This window comes from Wolffia australiana, chromosome 20, assembly GCF_029677425.1.
Source record: "Wolffia australiana isolate 7733 chromosome 20, ASM2967742v1".
Taxonomy (NCBI): Eukaryota; Viridiplantae; Streptophyta; class Magnoliopsida; order Alismatales; family Araceae; genus Wolffia; species Wolffia australiana.
The window spans coordinates 3215898-3229416 of record NC_135854.1 but is presented as its reverse complement, the minus strand read 5'-3'; the positions used below and the strand labels follow the sequence as shown (position 1 = coordinate 3229416).

The window sequence follows — 13519 nt, the reverse complement described above, 5'->3', positions numbered from 1 at the left end:
CAAGAAGAGAGAGCCACCAGTTGTTTCGCATCATCCCTCTTTTTAGGGCATGAAGTTAACTTGTTCCAAAAGAAAAGATAGCCACCAGTTGTTCCATATCATACCTCCTTAGTGGGATTTGATGTGGCATTTTTTAACCTTAAAAAAATACTTGAAAAATATCAAATATAATCCAGGAAATTCTCTAAAATTCAAAAGTAAATATCTCTTTACCTACAACTCCTTTTTGGATGAAAGTTTAAACATATTAATTATTTTTAAATATACTAACAATTTCAATCATTGTAAACATCAAAATATACTGATTTTAATGCAAGAATAATTATTTAATGGACAGATGTATCTTTGGTGAAAATTACATAAAATTTATAATAAAATGCATAAAATTTGCTCAATTATGCTCTAAATGCATGAAATAAACATGAATTATCATGCTTATTTTCATGGTATCAAGTTAATTTTTCCCAGTCAAAGGAATCATTATGCCCTTGATCTTGGCTAAATAGATTTGGACTTAGGTTTTAATGAACCAAATCCTGGCGATCCCATTAAGGAAAATGAAACAAAGTCATGTGCACAAAATCCCAAATGGGTTAAGTAAAGAAAATAATACAAATACCACATGTCGCAACATGTTCCAAGGCATATTAGGAGTCATGTTTATATGCACTGTTTGTCTTTTGTCTATCTGGACACAATCAAACAATATAGTTTGTTGAGAATGTTAAGGCCAAATATGGACGTTGAGTCAAAGGTTCATCATGCCTTGATACATGGATAAAAAAATGTTCATGAGCACATCATTCAAGTGTCCTACATTTTTGAAAAAATGTCTGAGATTCACACACAAGTGACATAGAAAAATGTTGGTCACTACATCTTGTCAATACAACCAGAAACATTTGACATTTTGAAGGTCTCCTTTGTGACATTTTGAAGGTCTCCTGCAATGGGATCCAGGAGATATTATCACAATGATATAAATGTCAAATAAATCGAAGGGATTTCAGGAAAATCAAACTCAAAAAAAAAGTTAAGTATTATTTTTTTCTAAGAAAGGCATGCACACATATGTCAAAGTTGTGATAAATTACTGTTTCACATTTGACACTATAGAGGTGCTAATTTTGAAGAACTATTTTGCATTCCATCATTTCAAAGAAATTTTATTTGTATAAAAAACTAGTTAAAGATTGTTTTGGTTCATCTGGAATGCCTTTGATGAGGGGAAATACTCCAGTTTGTACATTGATAATGGATGCATTATTCAAACTTGAGATGGATTATTCGGATCTACTTCTCTAGTTAGCATGCTAAAAGAAGGATAGTTGCACAAAGTTATGGTATTCTATGCACAAAATGTTGGGATATGTATCACAAGAAAGAATGTGAATAAAAGTGAAGACTGGGATTCACCTTCCCTACATTTCACTGAGTTCCACAATTGTGTTGACTATTTAAATGTTACTATAGATAATTCTTTTAAGAGATATTTTAATAAATGCCCAAATTTACTAGATTAAATTAACATTGCAGAGTGATAACCTTTTTTCCCTTTCGTCAAAATTTACTAGATTAAATCCAAACTAATTTGTTACCTCCATGATGTTTAATCTGTGTAAATGAATCTTTGTCTCATCGGTGAGAAAATAGGAAGTATTTATGATATTTAAGAATTTAAAAATGAGAAGATGTTTTTTTAAAGAAATTCATCAAATTAGTTTACTCTAATAGATGAGGCGGGTAATATGTCAAATATACTAATAAATCTAGTAAATTTGGCATAATTCTATTTCTAAACAAACATGGCATAGTTCCTTAATATAAATCAATGTGAATGGGGTTGCTGAATAAATAATATAGTACGTCAGAAAATGGTTAGAGCTATGATGAGTCACTTAAATGTACCTATCTCATTGTGGGGTGATTTTTTTTAGAAAAATCATGGAAATACGATTGAGGTTCTTCCGCACGGCAGGGAAAGATATTTCTGAGTCATGGACAGATAAAAGGCCTTCAGTTCTTATGCATAATTGGGCTTGCCCATCCGCAATTAACAATAAAAATCAAATGACAGGTAACTTTACTTTTAAATCTATCAGCTTTACAATTTATTTAGGATATTCTATCTTTACTTTATTGTCATCTAGAGATTTCATAAAGATAAAATTTCTGTTTTCCTACATATAACAAGTTTTCTCTGTAAGCTCAAAGTATCTTCCTAAAATAAGGTTCTTAGAGTGGGAGTATCCTAAGAGACCTTGTCTTTGAAGATTAGGTAGAAGATACCGTGGAACCTCATAATCACAAATAACATGCTAATTTTTGTTATAATTTCATGTGCTTAATGTGTTTATTCTCACTTAAACAATCTTAAATCCATGTTATTAAGGACTTAAATGATTTATGAAACTTTAATAATGAAGTTCAAAGTTTTTTATAATTTATGGTATTTTAATACAATTTTCTGACATGAGTTTCTAAAAAAATATTTTATATGTCACAAAATATAAATATCAGGTTACTCAAAATTTATAAGGGTTAAGAATATTTTTAGATTGATATTCTTATTTTTCTAGATTTTATAATATTTTTATAAAGTTGATGCTAAGTTCATAAATTAAATAATTAGAAGTCATAAATTATTTTTGAGTCTGTTCTTGTACTCCAAGAGTGAAGGATTGGAAGAGAGACATTCAGAAAAATACAATTGAAGAAAAAGCACCAATTGGCTTGTTGGGCAAATGGCAACGATGTTAGTGTGATCTTTGTGTTTTCTTGAATCATGTCTCCATCCTTTTTCTTAGGTTATCAACACTGATAGCCTAAGTTTGTACTATCACACATGACACTTCCAACTCAACCGCTCGTCGATGCGTATCTATATCCATCTCGGTCGCACTAGTGACTGCAAATGCATATCAATCTCAATGCATATTCACCACCATCTCCGTTTCGATAAACCACATAATTTTTTTCATCCTCTCAAACCCAGTCATTTGATTGCCATCAAGCATCACTCAACACTCCCTAAGCACCATCTAAGGTCTTTTTATTATAATTAATTAACTTTATAAAGTTTCCAACATTATTTTATAAATTGAGAATAAATTAGGTTAATAGGATTAATATTAGGTTAAAGTGGATGAAAATATATATCAAAGTGGATAGGTTATCCAAAGAAAGTCTAATAGAGAAAGAATTGGACCAAATTATCTGCTATATTTATTAGGCAAATACATGGGTCATGATAAATGATCATGATATATTTCACAAGCTATTAATAATATAAAGTCAAGTTATTGGGTTTTAACGTTAAAGCAGGAGCTTGAATTAGGGAACCTTAACCAACTCTAGGAAATCATGGACTTACCATTAGGAAAAAAATTATTATTTGTGAGAAGACTTACTCATTAACTAAATAGTAATGGGATAATCAAGCAATACAAGGCCAAAGTTGTTGTAAAATGATTAGCATAATGAGAAGACATTGACTATTATGAGACCTTTTTGTGTCTCATCATAATATTGATTTCAAATAATAACGGCCTTAGTAGCTAAATTCATTTTATAACAACATCAACTGGATGCGAAAACAGCTTGTTGATGAATCAAATATTAGGTGCTAAATGACATGCTTGAGTGAACTGTTCAATGACTATAAATATTTAAACTTATCATTTAAACATTATTTAGCACTCAGTTTATGAAGTTGGTATAAATTAATAATTGAATATTTATAAGTACTCTTTTAGACTAACCCCATTTCACTCTATGAATCAAAGTGGAACGAATCACACTTCTCTTTTAGAATTTTGACACTTTAAGATTTAGGTCTCATTTGAGTGTTAATGGGATAAGGAAAAGAGGTTAAAGAAGGCTCAACCACGTTCAGAGCTCTAGGAGTGGCCCAGAGTTACAACCTACATGATTTTAATGAGCCTTTAATTTCATTAAGGCCAAATCTTTTAAAAAAAGCAAGCCAAGTGATCGACCATAAAGAGGAGCAATTAGAGAACTCAAACTTGATTGGAGGACACCTCTTCATCAGGATTGAGGCTGGAGAAAAGATCTGAACCATTCAAGGCCTTGGGAGATCCAAGGGTCATCATTTCTCTCTCTTCCCTATATAAACCCCTCACAATCCAATGTAATACTCACTCTTGTTTCTAAGATTTAGTGGTCTGTGTACAAGTTTTGTTGAGTCCTCCTACCTTTAGTGAAAGTTGGGTAGAGCAATGGCGTTTTAGAGCAAGAGCTGCTGGGGAAGTGGAAGAGTCTTGATCACCTTGGGCCTTGTCGGGCGTGACAAAAAGGTTAGATCACTATTTCTTCCCCTCATCCCTATATGTTCACCTTTGTCTGAAGGTTAGTCTTGGAGCAGCTAGCCAACATCCAGACGGTTCCAATGACTCCAACATCTAGATGGTTAAATTTATTTTATTTATTTATATTTTATTTTAAATTTAAAATAATTTCTAAAAAATATTTTAAATGACCAAAATTCATATTTTGCATAATATTTCCTTCTAGCATTAATTTTAATATTGATAAATTTTTTTAATTATAATTATATTAAATCTAGTTACTTTGTTTTATAATTAATAAATTATAAGTATGAAACAAACCTATAAAAATCTACCAAAAATATTTTAAACTAAAAATTCACTAATTATTACTTTGTTCTCTTAGGATAGACCCTTATTCTCCCTAGGCTAGTAAGTTTTATAAATATTGTTCCAATGACTATAATTAGTGATTAATTTATCACTAATACGCCCCAAAATCTGGATTATCACTTGTCCAAATGGTGAGTAGGAGGAAGAAAATATGGTTTGCAAGCTTCAAAAAAATGCTACTTCAAATGTCATTGTGTGATCACCAGGTTTTTTTAAAAGGAAAATATAATTGATAAACCTATATAACTGAAGGAATGTGGGAGTATATGGTTAATGTTGGTATAATAAAGATATGGGTAAATCACACTTTGCTATTGGGAGTGAAACATATCTTGAACTATCACAAAGGCCTATCACACAAGTCCAAGGAATATCACAAAGCTACTATTTGTCAAATGAATTATAGAGGTTTTCAATGGAAAAATGTCCCTGAAAAATCTCCTATCATTAAGGGTGGTAAATTAAGAAAACTAGAAGACCCTCATTTAGAGGAGGAGACCCTCATTAAGAAAACTAGAAGACCCTCATAAAGTAAACACCATATGGTAAAAAAGTTGGGTCTGTTAACTATATCCCAATATGTACGCCACATGACCTTGAATTCATTACTGGTTACCTAGGAATAGATCAAAGTGAATCCAAACTGATACATTGTCAAGCTACTATAAAACATTGTCCAAACTGCATGGAAGAAGTTATCTCAAAATCGTGGGATTCTCTAACTCAGAATTATTCAGAAACTCAGATACGAGAAGATCTAAAACAGGTTATATTATTATCCTTTCTCAAGAAACTGCCTCATGTTCTAGTATCAAGCAGAAGTCAATCATGAATCTATAATCTAAGCTCAGTATGTGGTTTGTTTTCATACATATTCACAAGACATGGTTGTGGAACTTCATGTCACATCTTTAAGTCATTTGCTCCACAAAGAAAGCCACATGTATACCTTGTGACAATTAATGCACCGTTACACTAACTCGAAGTTATTCATCAAACCAAAAGATCACACAATGACAGAGCGGCCTGTAATTAAAATAGAATGCACATTATGTTCTGGAAGAAACATTACAAAGTAAATGACACTTTTTTCTTGAAGATTCTGAAAAAAGGTTATCCAATAACAATAACATCTCAAGTGCTTTCAGGAAAATGGAGGTGAATTTCCTAGCTGTAAATTTGATGATTAAAAATGGATAAATGTTTATTGATCAGTTTCCCTTGAGCTGTGAGGTGGAACTCCTCACTGAGGACAATGATGTAATTATGTTACATCTTTTTGTACTTCTAATTGATCCTATATGAATCATACTGTTTAAGAAATAATTGTACTGAAAATCATAGCATTGTCATGGAAATATGATTTCGTCTGATACCTTTGATACGTATATTTAATGTCTAACATAGTTGGTCCAATAGTTGGGACATATATCCTAAAGCTGTATTTGTTCCGTGGCTGATATGTACAAGACATTATTATCAACAGATTTTTGCAGTAGCGATCCCTGGCTCGTAATTATAACCTCTACTATAATAGCATACCAATCAGGTAGAGATGGAGATTGTTGCTCTTCAATTTATTCATGAGCCACCAGTAAGGGCATTATCATCATTTCCACATTAGATGTGTGTATATTAAGTTCCCTTGGAATTATTGGAGCATTATAATTAGTTCCTCATAAAATAAAATTGTTATTAGGGCTTCTAGGATCCAGCTCAGGCGTCTTACCTGGTCATCCAACTCACTAAACATCGAGGGAGTTACTGGTCTTGGTAGATCCACTTCATTGCCATCAAGGATGATCCAAGGAGCAAGGTGACCGTATTCCATTCTCTTGGCACCTACAGGTCTGTACCTTCATCCATCATGTAAATGAAATGAAGACAGATAGAGAGAGAGAGAGATATTGGAGACAAACAGAGGAGCTTCTAGAAAACAGACATGAGGCGTATGGTACGCTTGTGAACTCCTTGTAAAATTAGTGAGAAGAATAATGCACCAATTAAAACTACCTTAACATCCCTCTTATAGAAAAACATAAATTGAAACATAAGCATCATATACAACATCACTCTTTTTTTAAAAAGAACATTAATCAAATAAGAAACCATAAAAATATATATTAATGTCGTAAAAAAAAGGTAGAGCAATTTAATGAATATATAAAAAATGTAAGTTAATAACTCTACATGACTTTTTGGGATTAATCATGAAGTTAGATTTCAGTTGAGGAAACCGACTAGATTGGTGGGGGTGAGTTCACATTCTTATTTTCTCTTTAATGGAATATTTTGATTAACTCTTTGATGGAATATTTTTGGTAGTCTATATATGTGACCCATTATCATTTTGGTAGTCCTAGTATCCCTTAGTGAATTTCCAATTATCAAACCTAGTCAATCCTGCCAATTAAGATTCATGCATTAGACAAAATGAATAAAACTAATTTTCTGAAACCTCAACTACCATGACCAAAGACTTCATTCTTACTAGAGTCTATGTCCTCTCAAAACAATTGCATAATCACCATTTTTGACTTGTTATAGTGTCTGACATAGAATTGTTTGGAGTCACATGATTATGGACTCCAATTCATTTGAACTAGGAGTCACATGATTGTCTTGTGTGTCTCCTGTCTAAGTATTATTCATGTAATTGTGGCAGGAATCAACCTGATCACTAGTCTTGTACAATATCATCCAGTGATTTATACAGGTTTGTTCAAAGAAATCTATCCCAAAAGAGCGCCCACTAATCCTCAATGTCTCCACAAAAATATTACAATATCACTTCTTCCCATCATATCATCAGTAGGAGATAGTGCTATTCTCTATTGTTACTGTAATTCCCTTCTCTAATATCATAACGATAAAAATATTAATAACATGTGTCTAAAATTGATCTTTATAAATAATATACCCTTTTTATATTCAGGTAATTAGAACCCAAATTGGTGTATATATTAATTAAAACTACTCTTAAATTATTATAAATATGACTTTTATTGATTATCCATTAGATTTGGGGCACACATTTCCATTGTATACGTCTTAGTTTTGTCATGTATAACGTTATTCAGAGAAGTAAGTCACTATTTATTACCATACAAATAAACACCAATATAGGTAGTTAAATTTACATTGAAACTGACAAAAAAACTGACAATATAGGTAGTCTACAAAAAAAACATTTTGATCTTACAAGATGTGTAAGAAATGCTAAATGATTTTTGTAAAAATCCAGAGTTTTTTTTAGAATTAGTATTTATCATCATAATAATATTTGAACTTAATCAAAAGCAGTGTGGTTTGATGTGTCTCACACATTAAGTTTAAGGTTCTTAGATCCTTGATGGTGCCTTAATACGTGATAAACGAAAACACTGGAAAAAAATAAATGGAAAATAATTTATATTCAATTATATAATCAAGTGAAAAGCGAGGTATAATTATATTATATCTAATGGTAACAAAAATTAATTACAAATGCTGGTAATTTTTTATATTATCATCTTAATATTTATTTCTATACATTTAATCAGATCTTAATTCACACCATTCATATTGAATTTTATTTATCACTTAAATGAAAGAATATGTGAATATTTTTGCAAAAATAGAATTTGATATTGATGTCAGATAAATTTATGGATAGAAATCTTATAATAAGTTTTCTCCCAATGCAGTTTTAAAATAAATATGTAATTTTAGGATAAGATATGCATTTTTCCTGGTTTTAGAATAATATAATGTATTATGAGATATCAGATAGATGTAATTTTATATTAAGCGAATTTTGATATTAACATAATTTACTTAATTTGTCAAAATCATATATTCAGTCATTTCCTTTGCAAGGAAACTGATTTGTACCAAAAATCTCCAAACCAGCAGGCTTGTTTTAGAATCGATAAAATAATATATCCTTATTTTTTATGCTGGAGCAAAAATATAAAAGTGAAACTGAATATATGTTGATTCCTAATGTTTCATTAGTTTTAATAATGCAACTAACGTGTTTGAAAAGGTTTCTTAAAATAAGATCGTTTTTCATAATGTGATATCATGTTGGCTTTAAGTAATTTAATTTCATCAATTTTTTTCATAACTTTACCATTCACCAATTTAAGCGTGCTACAACAAGAACATATTGGTAAATCTATATTGAACTTTTTGAACGTTTTAACTCTCCATCAAATTCCTACACACATTTTTTGTTTGTATATTGTTCATAAATTTTTTGTTCAAATTCCAACAGTGGTTGGTGTGTATCAGTTTGAGTAATTGATGTTGCATAATGTACGAATAATTTTTAGGTGTGGTTTGTCTTTTTTGTGATCAATGTCCATTTATTTTATTCATGGTGTACATTTTTATTACAGACCCTTAAAAATGCGAAAATGATTCTCCAATAAAAAATATTCTCACATACCATGTTCACTAGCTCAAATTAAATCTTTGTTAACAAGGAACCATATTCGTGAGTTTAGTGTCAGCTCTTATATTACACGTTTGGTACAACATACGAATAGAGTAAATTATTATTGATTTCTTTTCATGACTTAAGTCCTGTCATATATAATCAATTTAGTAATTTTGAAAGTTTGCATTATCACCAATATACACTCATTTGTCCCCTAAGCTTAGGTAGGTAATTAAAGATGATGAAAACATCAATAAATTATTTCCTTATTATACGAGTTACTGAAAACAAAAAAACGACTAATTTTGCCAAAATGTATGATGGGGTTGATCATTGACCTTGGTAATTTTATGGTAAATTTGATCATTAAATAAATTAAATGCATTATCAAGTTATTATGCATTAGGGTATCATGAGTTCATGCAATTCAATAGGTTGTACATGCTCAGAAGGAATACTGACCAATGTGTAAGCACCACGTAGCTTCTTGGTGCTTATTCTACGTGGCGGCCAAGCAGCTACGTGGCGGCCATGCAAATAGACTTATTCCTCTTCACTTAACCTTCTTCCTTAACTCAAGAAACACCATCGCTTTCACAATGCGACGCCGTGCGATAACCACGCTTCCATCTGTAGAAGACGAAGGGGCAATTGAACAACTCCCAAAGCAAGAAAACTGGCTTCTTGATCTTCTCTCGCTTCCCTTCTCGTCTCTTTTTCCCGGCTTCGGAAGGCTGGCCGTGGGAATTATAAGCGCTATCTACGTATGTTTTCTTCTGATTATTATAGTGGCGGTGGCCGTGGGGATTGCCATGGGAGTTGTCTGGCTGTTCCTAGAACGGCCTGTTTTTCTTCGCCAAGAACTTCACTTTGATTACACAGAAGCCCAGCCAAGTGGGTATGTCTCGCTTTCCTCTGGCGAACCTTCAATCAAGAGCCGGCCTATTCCCTTTGGCCACAGCTTCAGGGTATCTCTTGTTCTTGTGCTGCCTGAGTCGGAGTTTAATATTCGTCTTGGAGTGTTTCAGGTTCTGTTTCTCTTCCCTGGTTTGCTTGTTTTACGACCATTTGGCCCAGATTTCGCTCTTGTTTTTCTTTAATTATCTTTACTGATTGGAGGCTTGTCAAGATCTTGAGAAAAGATAGAATCTTGGGATGTTTAATCTGTTTGGGACTTGGGACTGTTAGACACTTTGGTTGGTAATTTCTGGGAGTAGCCTATGTTCTCAATAAATCATTTGTAATGATTAAATTGAACTTTATTGTATACAAGTAGCTCTTCATACAAATTGGGAGTAGCTTATTGTATACATTTCTGGGAGTAGCCTATGTACCCAGATCTTTCAGAAACCCTTCAGAGAAAGTAGCTCTTCTTCTAACAACTTGGCTTTCATACAAATTCAGTGAAAGTTGCTCTTCTTCTAACAACTTGGCTTTCATACGAATTCAGAGAAAGTAGCTCTTCTTCTAACAACTTGGCTTTCATACAAATTCAGTGAAAGTAGCTCTTCTTCAAACAACTTGGCTTTCATACGAATTCAGAGAAAGTAACTCTTCTTCAAACAACTTGGTTATCATACAAATTCAGAGAAAGTAGCTCTTCAAACTTCCAAGGTCTCATTTTCATTTAATTGAAGAACGGTTCTTTCACTTTTAACTCACGTGCCCTTCTTGAATAGGTTGCAGCGGAGGTCATTTCATCAGATGGGCACGTACTAACAAGCTCATCCCAGCCGTGCATGCTAACTTTCAAAAGCCTTCCCGTCCGAACGATAAGAACCCTCCTAACAATTTTGCCACACGTCTACAAAGATTCAAGCGAAACCCAGAAAATCACCCTTGAAATAGCAGATCACAAGGAGAGAAACCCAAGAACTGATTCAATTAAGGTCACGCTAAAACCAAGATCGGGAACTATTCGAGTTCCTCAGATTTACTCGTCGGAAGTTATCATCAATTCTAAGCTTCCTCCTTCCAAGGCTCTCCTCTACAAATGGAAGTGGACGGTCTACGTGTGGGTTACTATCTGCCTGGATATGATACTCACGGTTGCTGTTCTTTGTTGTTTCAAGCCTTTGAACTTTTCATACGTTGCAGAAGAAAGAGGGTTGCCTTTGGCAAGAGTTAAACAAGGGGTGATTAAGAGAAGGGCAGATGGGTTTCGACGCAAAGGGAAGTTGCCTGAAATTTGTGAAGTCTTGCCTGCAGTTCCAGCCGAGGAAGGGTCGTCTTCCAACGTGGGAGGATGCACTGCTTGTGAGGTTAATACAGAGGAGGGGGTGTTTGGAGGGAGTTCGGAGTCTTCTTCCTGACTTGGTGTTTTTTTCTCTTTTTTTGTGGGTGTTTCTGCCTTGGTGTTCAGAGTGTTGGAATCTAGCTGTGTATATATTCTTCCATGCAATGATCTTGAACTAGAAGGAAGAGAGAAGAGAAGGAGAGGGAGAGAGAGAGAGAGGAAGAGAGACACAGAGAAAGACAGAGAGAGAGAGAGAGAGGAATAGAGAAAGAGAGAGAGAGGAAGAGAGACAGAGAGGAAGAGAGACAGAGAGATAGGAAGAGAGACAGAGAGAGACAGAGAGACAGAGAGAGACAGAGACAGACAGAGAGGAAGAGAGACAAAGAGAGAGAGAGAGAAAGAGAGGCAGAGAGAGAGACACAGCGAGACAGAGACAGAGAGAGAGGTATTAAGATTGTTGTGCTCTGGAAATCAGATGTTGACGCATGGTTGGTGTTTATAATATATATGATAAGTAAATATAACAATATGAATTTTTTATCGTAGCCATTCTAACTGATTATAGTGGCTAGTCTTGATTTAATCCTGACTGTTCATATGTTTCTTAAGTTTCATATTACTATTATGACGGCTACTGTTGATGTAATCCTGACTGTCCATTTGCTTAATTCTCTTAACGTGTATAGTATAAATGACGCTTTCTTACTACCTGCTCTTTTAATTTAACTTATATTGGTCTGTGTTCCTGCTGACTTAATAGGGTTCTGACTCCTCTTTTTCAATACTGAATTGTTCATTAATTTCATGTTGCTTTTGGTACTAGTCCTTCTTTGGGATTGAAAAGAACGGGCGATGAAGACCTGGAGAGGTAAATTATATTGTTCTAGTGGTGGAATCATATTTCTAATATTTATAATTCATCAGGTGGATTGGGAAGTCTTTAACCTGGAGAGTTACATTGGTCAGTATTCCTTCTGAGCATGTACAACGTATTGAATTGTATGAACTCATGATACCCTAATGCATAATAACTTGATAATGCATTTAATTTATTTAATGATCAAATTTACCATAAAATTACCAAGGTCAATGATCAACCCCATCATACATTTTGGCAAAATTAGTCGTTTTTTTGTTTTCAGTAACTCGTATAATAAGGAAATAATTTATTGATGTTTTCATCATCTTTAATTACCTACCTAAGCTTAGGGGACAAATGAGTGTATATTGGTGATAATGCAAACTTTCAAAATTACTAAATTGATTATATATGACAGGACTTAAGTCATGAAAAGAAATCAATAATAATTTACTCTATTCGTATGTTGTACCAAACGTGTAATATAAGAGCTGACACTAAACTCACGAATATGGTTCCTTGTTAACAAAGATTTAATTTGAGCTAGTGAACATGGTATGTGAGAATATTTTTTATTGGAGAATCATTTTCGCATTTTTAAGGGTCTGTAATAAAAATGTACACCATGAATAAAATAAATGGACATTGATCACAAAAAAGACAAACCACACCTAAAAATTATTCGTACATTATGCAACATCAATTACTCAAACTGATACACACCAACCACTGTTGGAATTTGAACAAAAAATTTATGAACAATATATAAACAAAAAATGTGTGTAGGAATTTGATGGAGAGTTAAAACGTTCAAAAAGTTCAATATAGATTTACCAATATGTTCTTGTTGTAGCACGCTTAAATTGGTGAATGGTAAAGTTATGAAAAAAATTGATGAAATTAAATTACTTAAAGCCAACATGATATCACATTATGAAAAACGATCTTATTTTAAGAAACCTTTTCAAACACGTTAGTTGCATTATTAAAACTAATGAAACATTAGGAATCAACATATATTCAGTTTCACTTTTATATTTTTGCTCCAGCATAAAAAATAAGGATATATTATTTTATCGATTCTAAAACAAGCCTGCTGGTTTGGAGATTTTTGGTACAAATCAGTTTCCTTGCAAAGGAAATGACTGAATATATGATTTTGACAAATTAAGTAAATTATGTTAATATCAAAATTCGCTTAATATAAAATTACATCTATCTGATATCTCATAATACATTATATTATTCTAAAACCAGGAAAAATGCATATCTTATCCTAAAATTACATATTTATTTTAAAACTGCATTGGGAGAAAACTTAT

General features: G+C 32.6%; 1 protein-coding gene across 1 annotated transcript; it reads left to right on the top strand.

The window, feature by feature from the left end:
* The first annotated feature begins 9554 nt into the window (after window positions 1-9554).
* LOC144716199 (Putative adipose-regulatory protein (Seipin)) lies at window positions 9555-11421 on the top strand. Its single transcript, XM_078591287.1, has 2 exons — window positions 9555-10130; window positions 10782-11421. Exons 1-2 carry the CDS (start codon window positions 9567-9569, stop codon window positions 11412-11414), a joined length of 1197 nt encoding a protein of 398 aa, XP_078447413.1. The 5' UTR covers window positions 9555-9566; the 3' UTR covers window positions 11415-11421.
* The last annotated feature ends 2098 nt before the right edge of the window (window positions 11422-13519 follow it).

Coding starts and splice junctions, on each gene's coding strand:
- LOC144716199 (XM_078591287.1), top strand. CDS start 9,567: ATGTGTAAGCACCACGTAGCTTCTTGGTGCTTATTCTACGTGGCGGCC. Junction 10,131..10,781: donor TTCGTCTTGGAGTGTTTCAG/GTTCTGTTTCTC, acceptor CTTCTTGAATAG/GTTGCAGCGGAGGTCATTTC.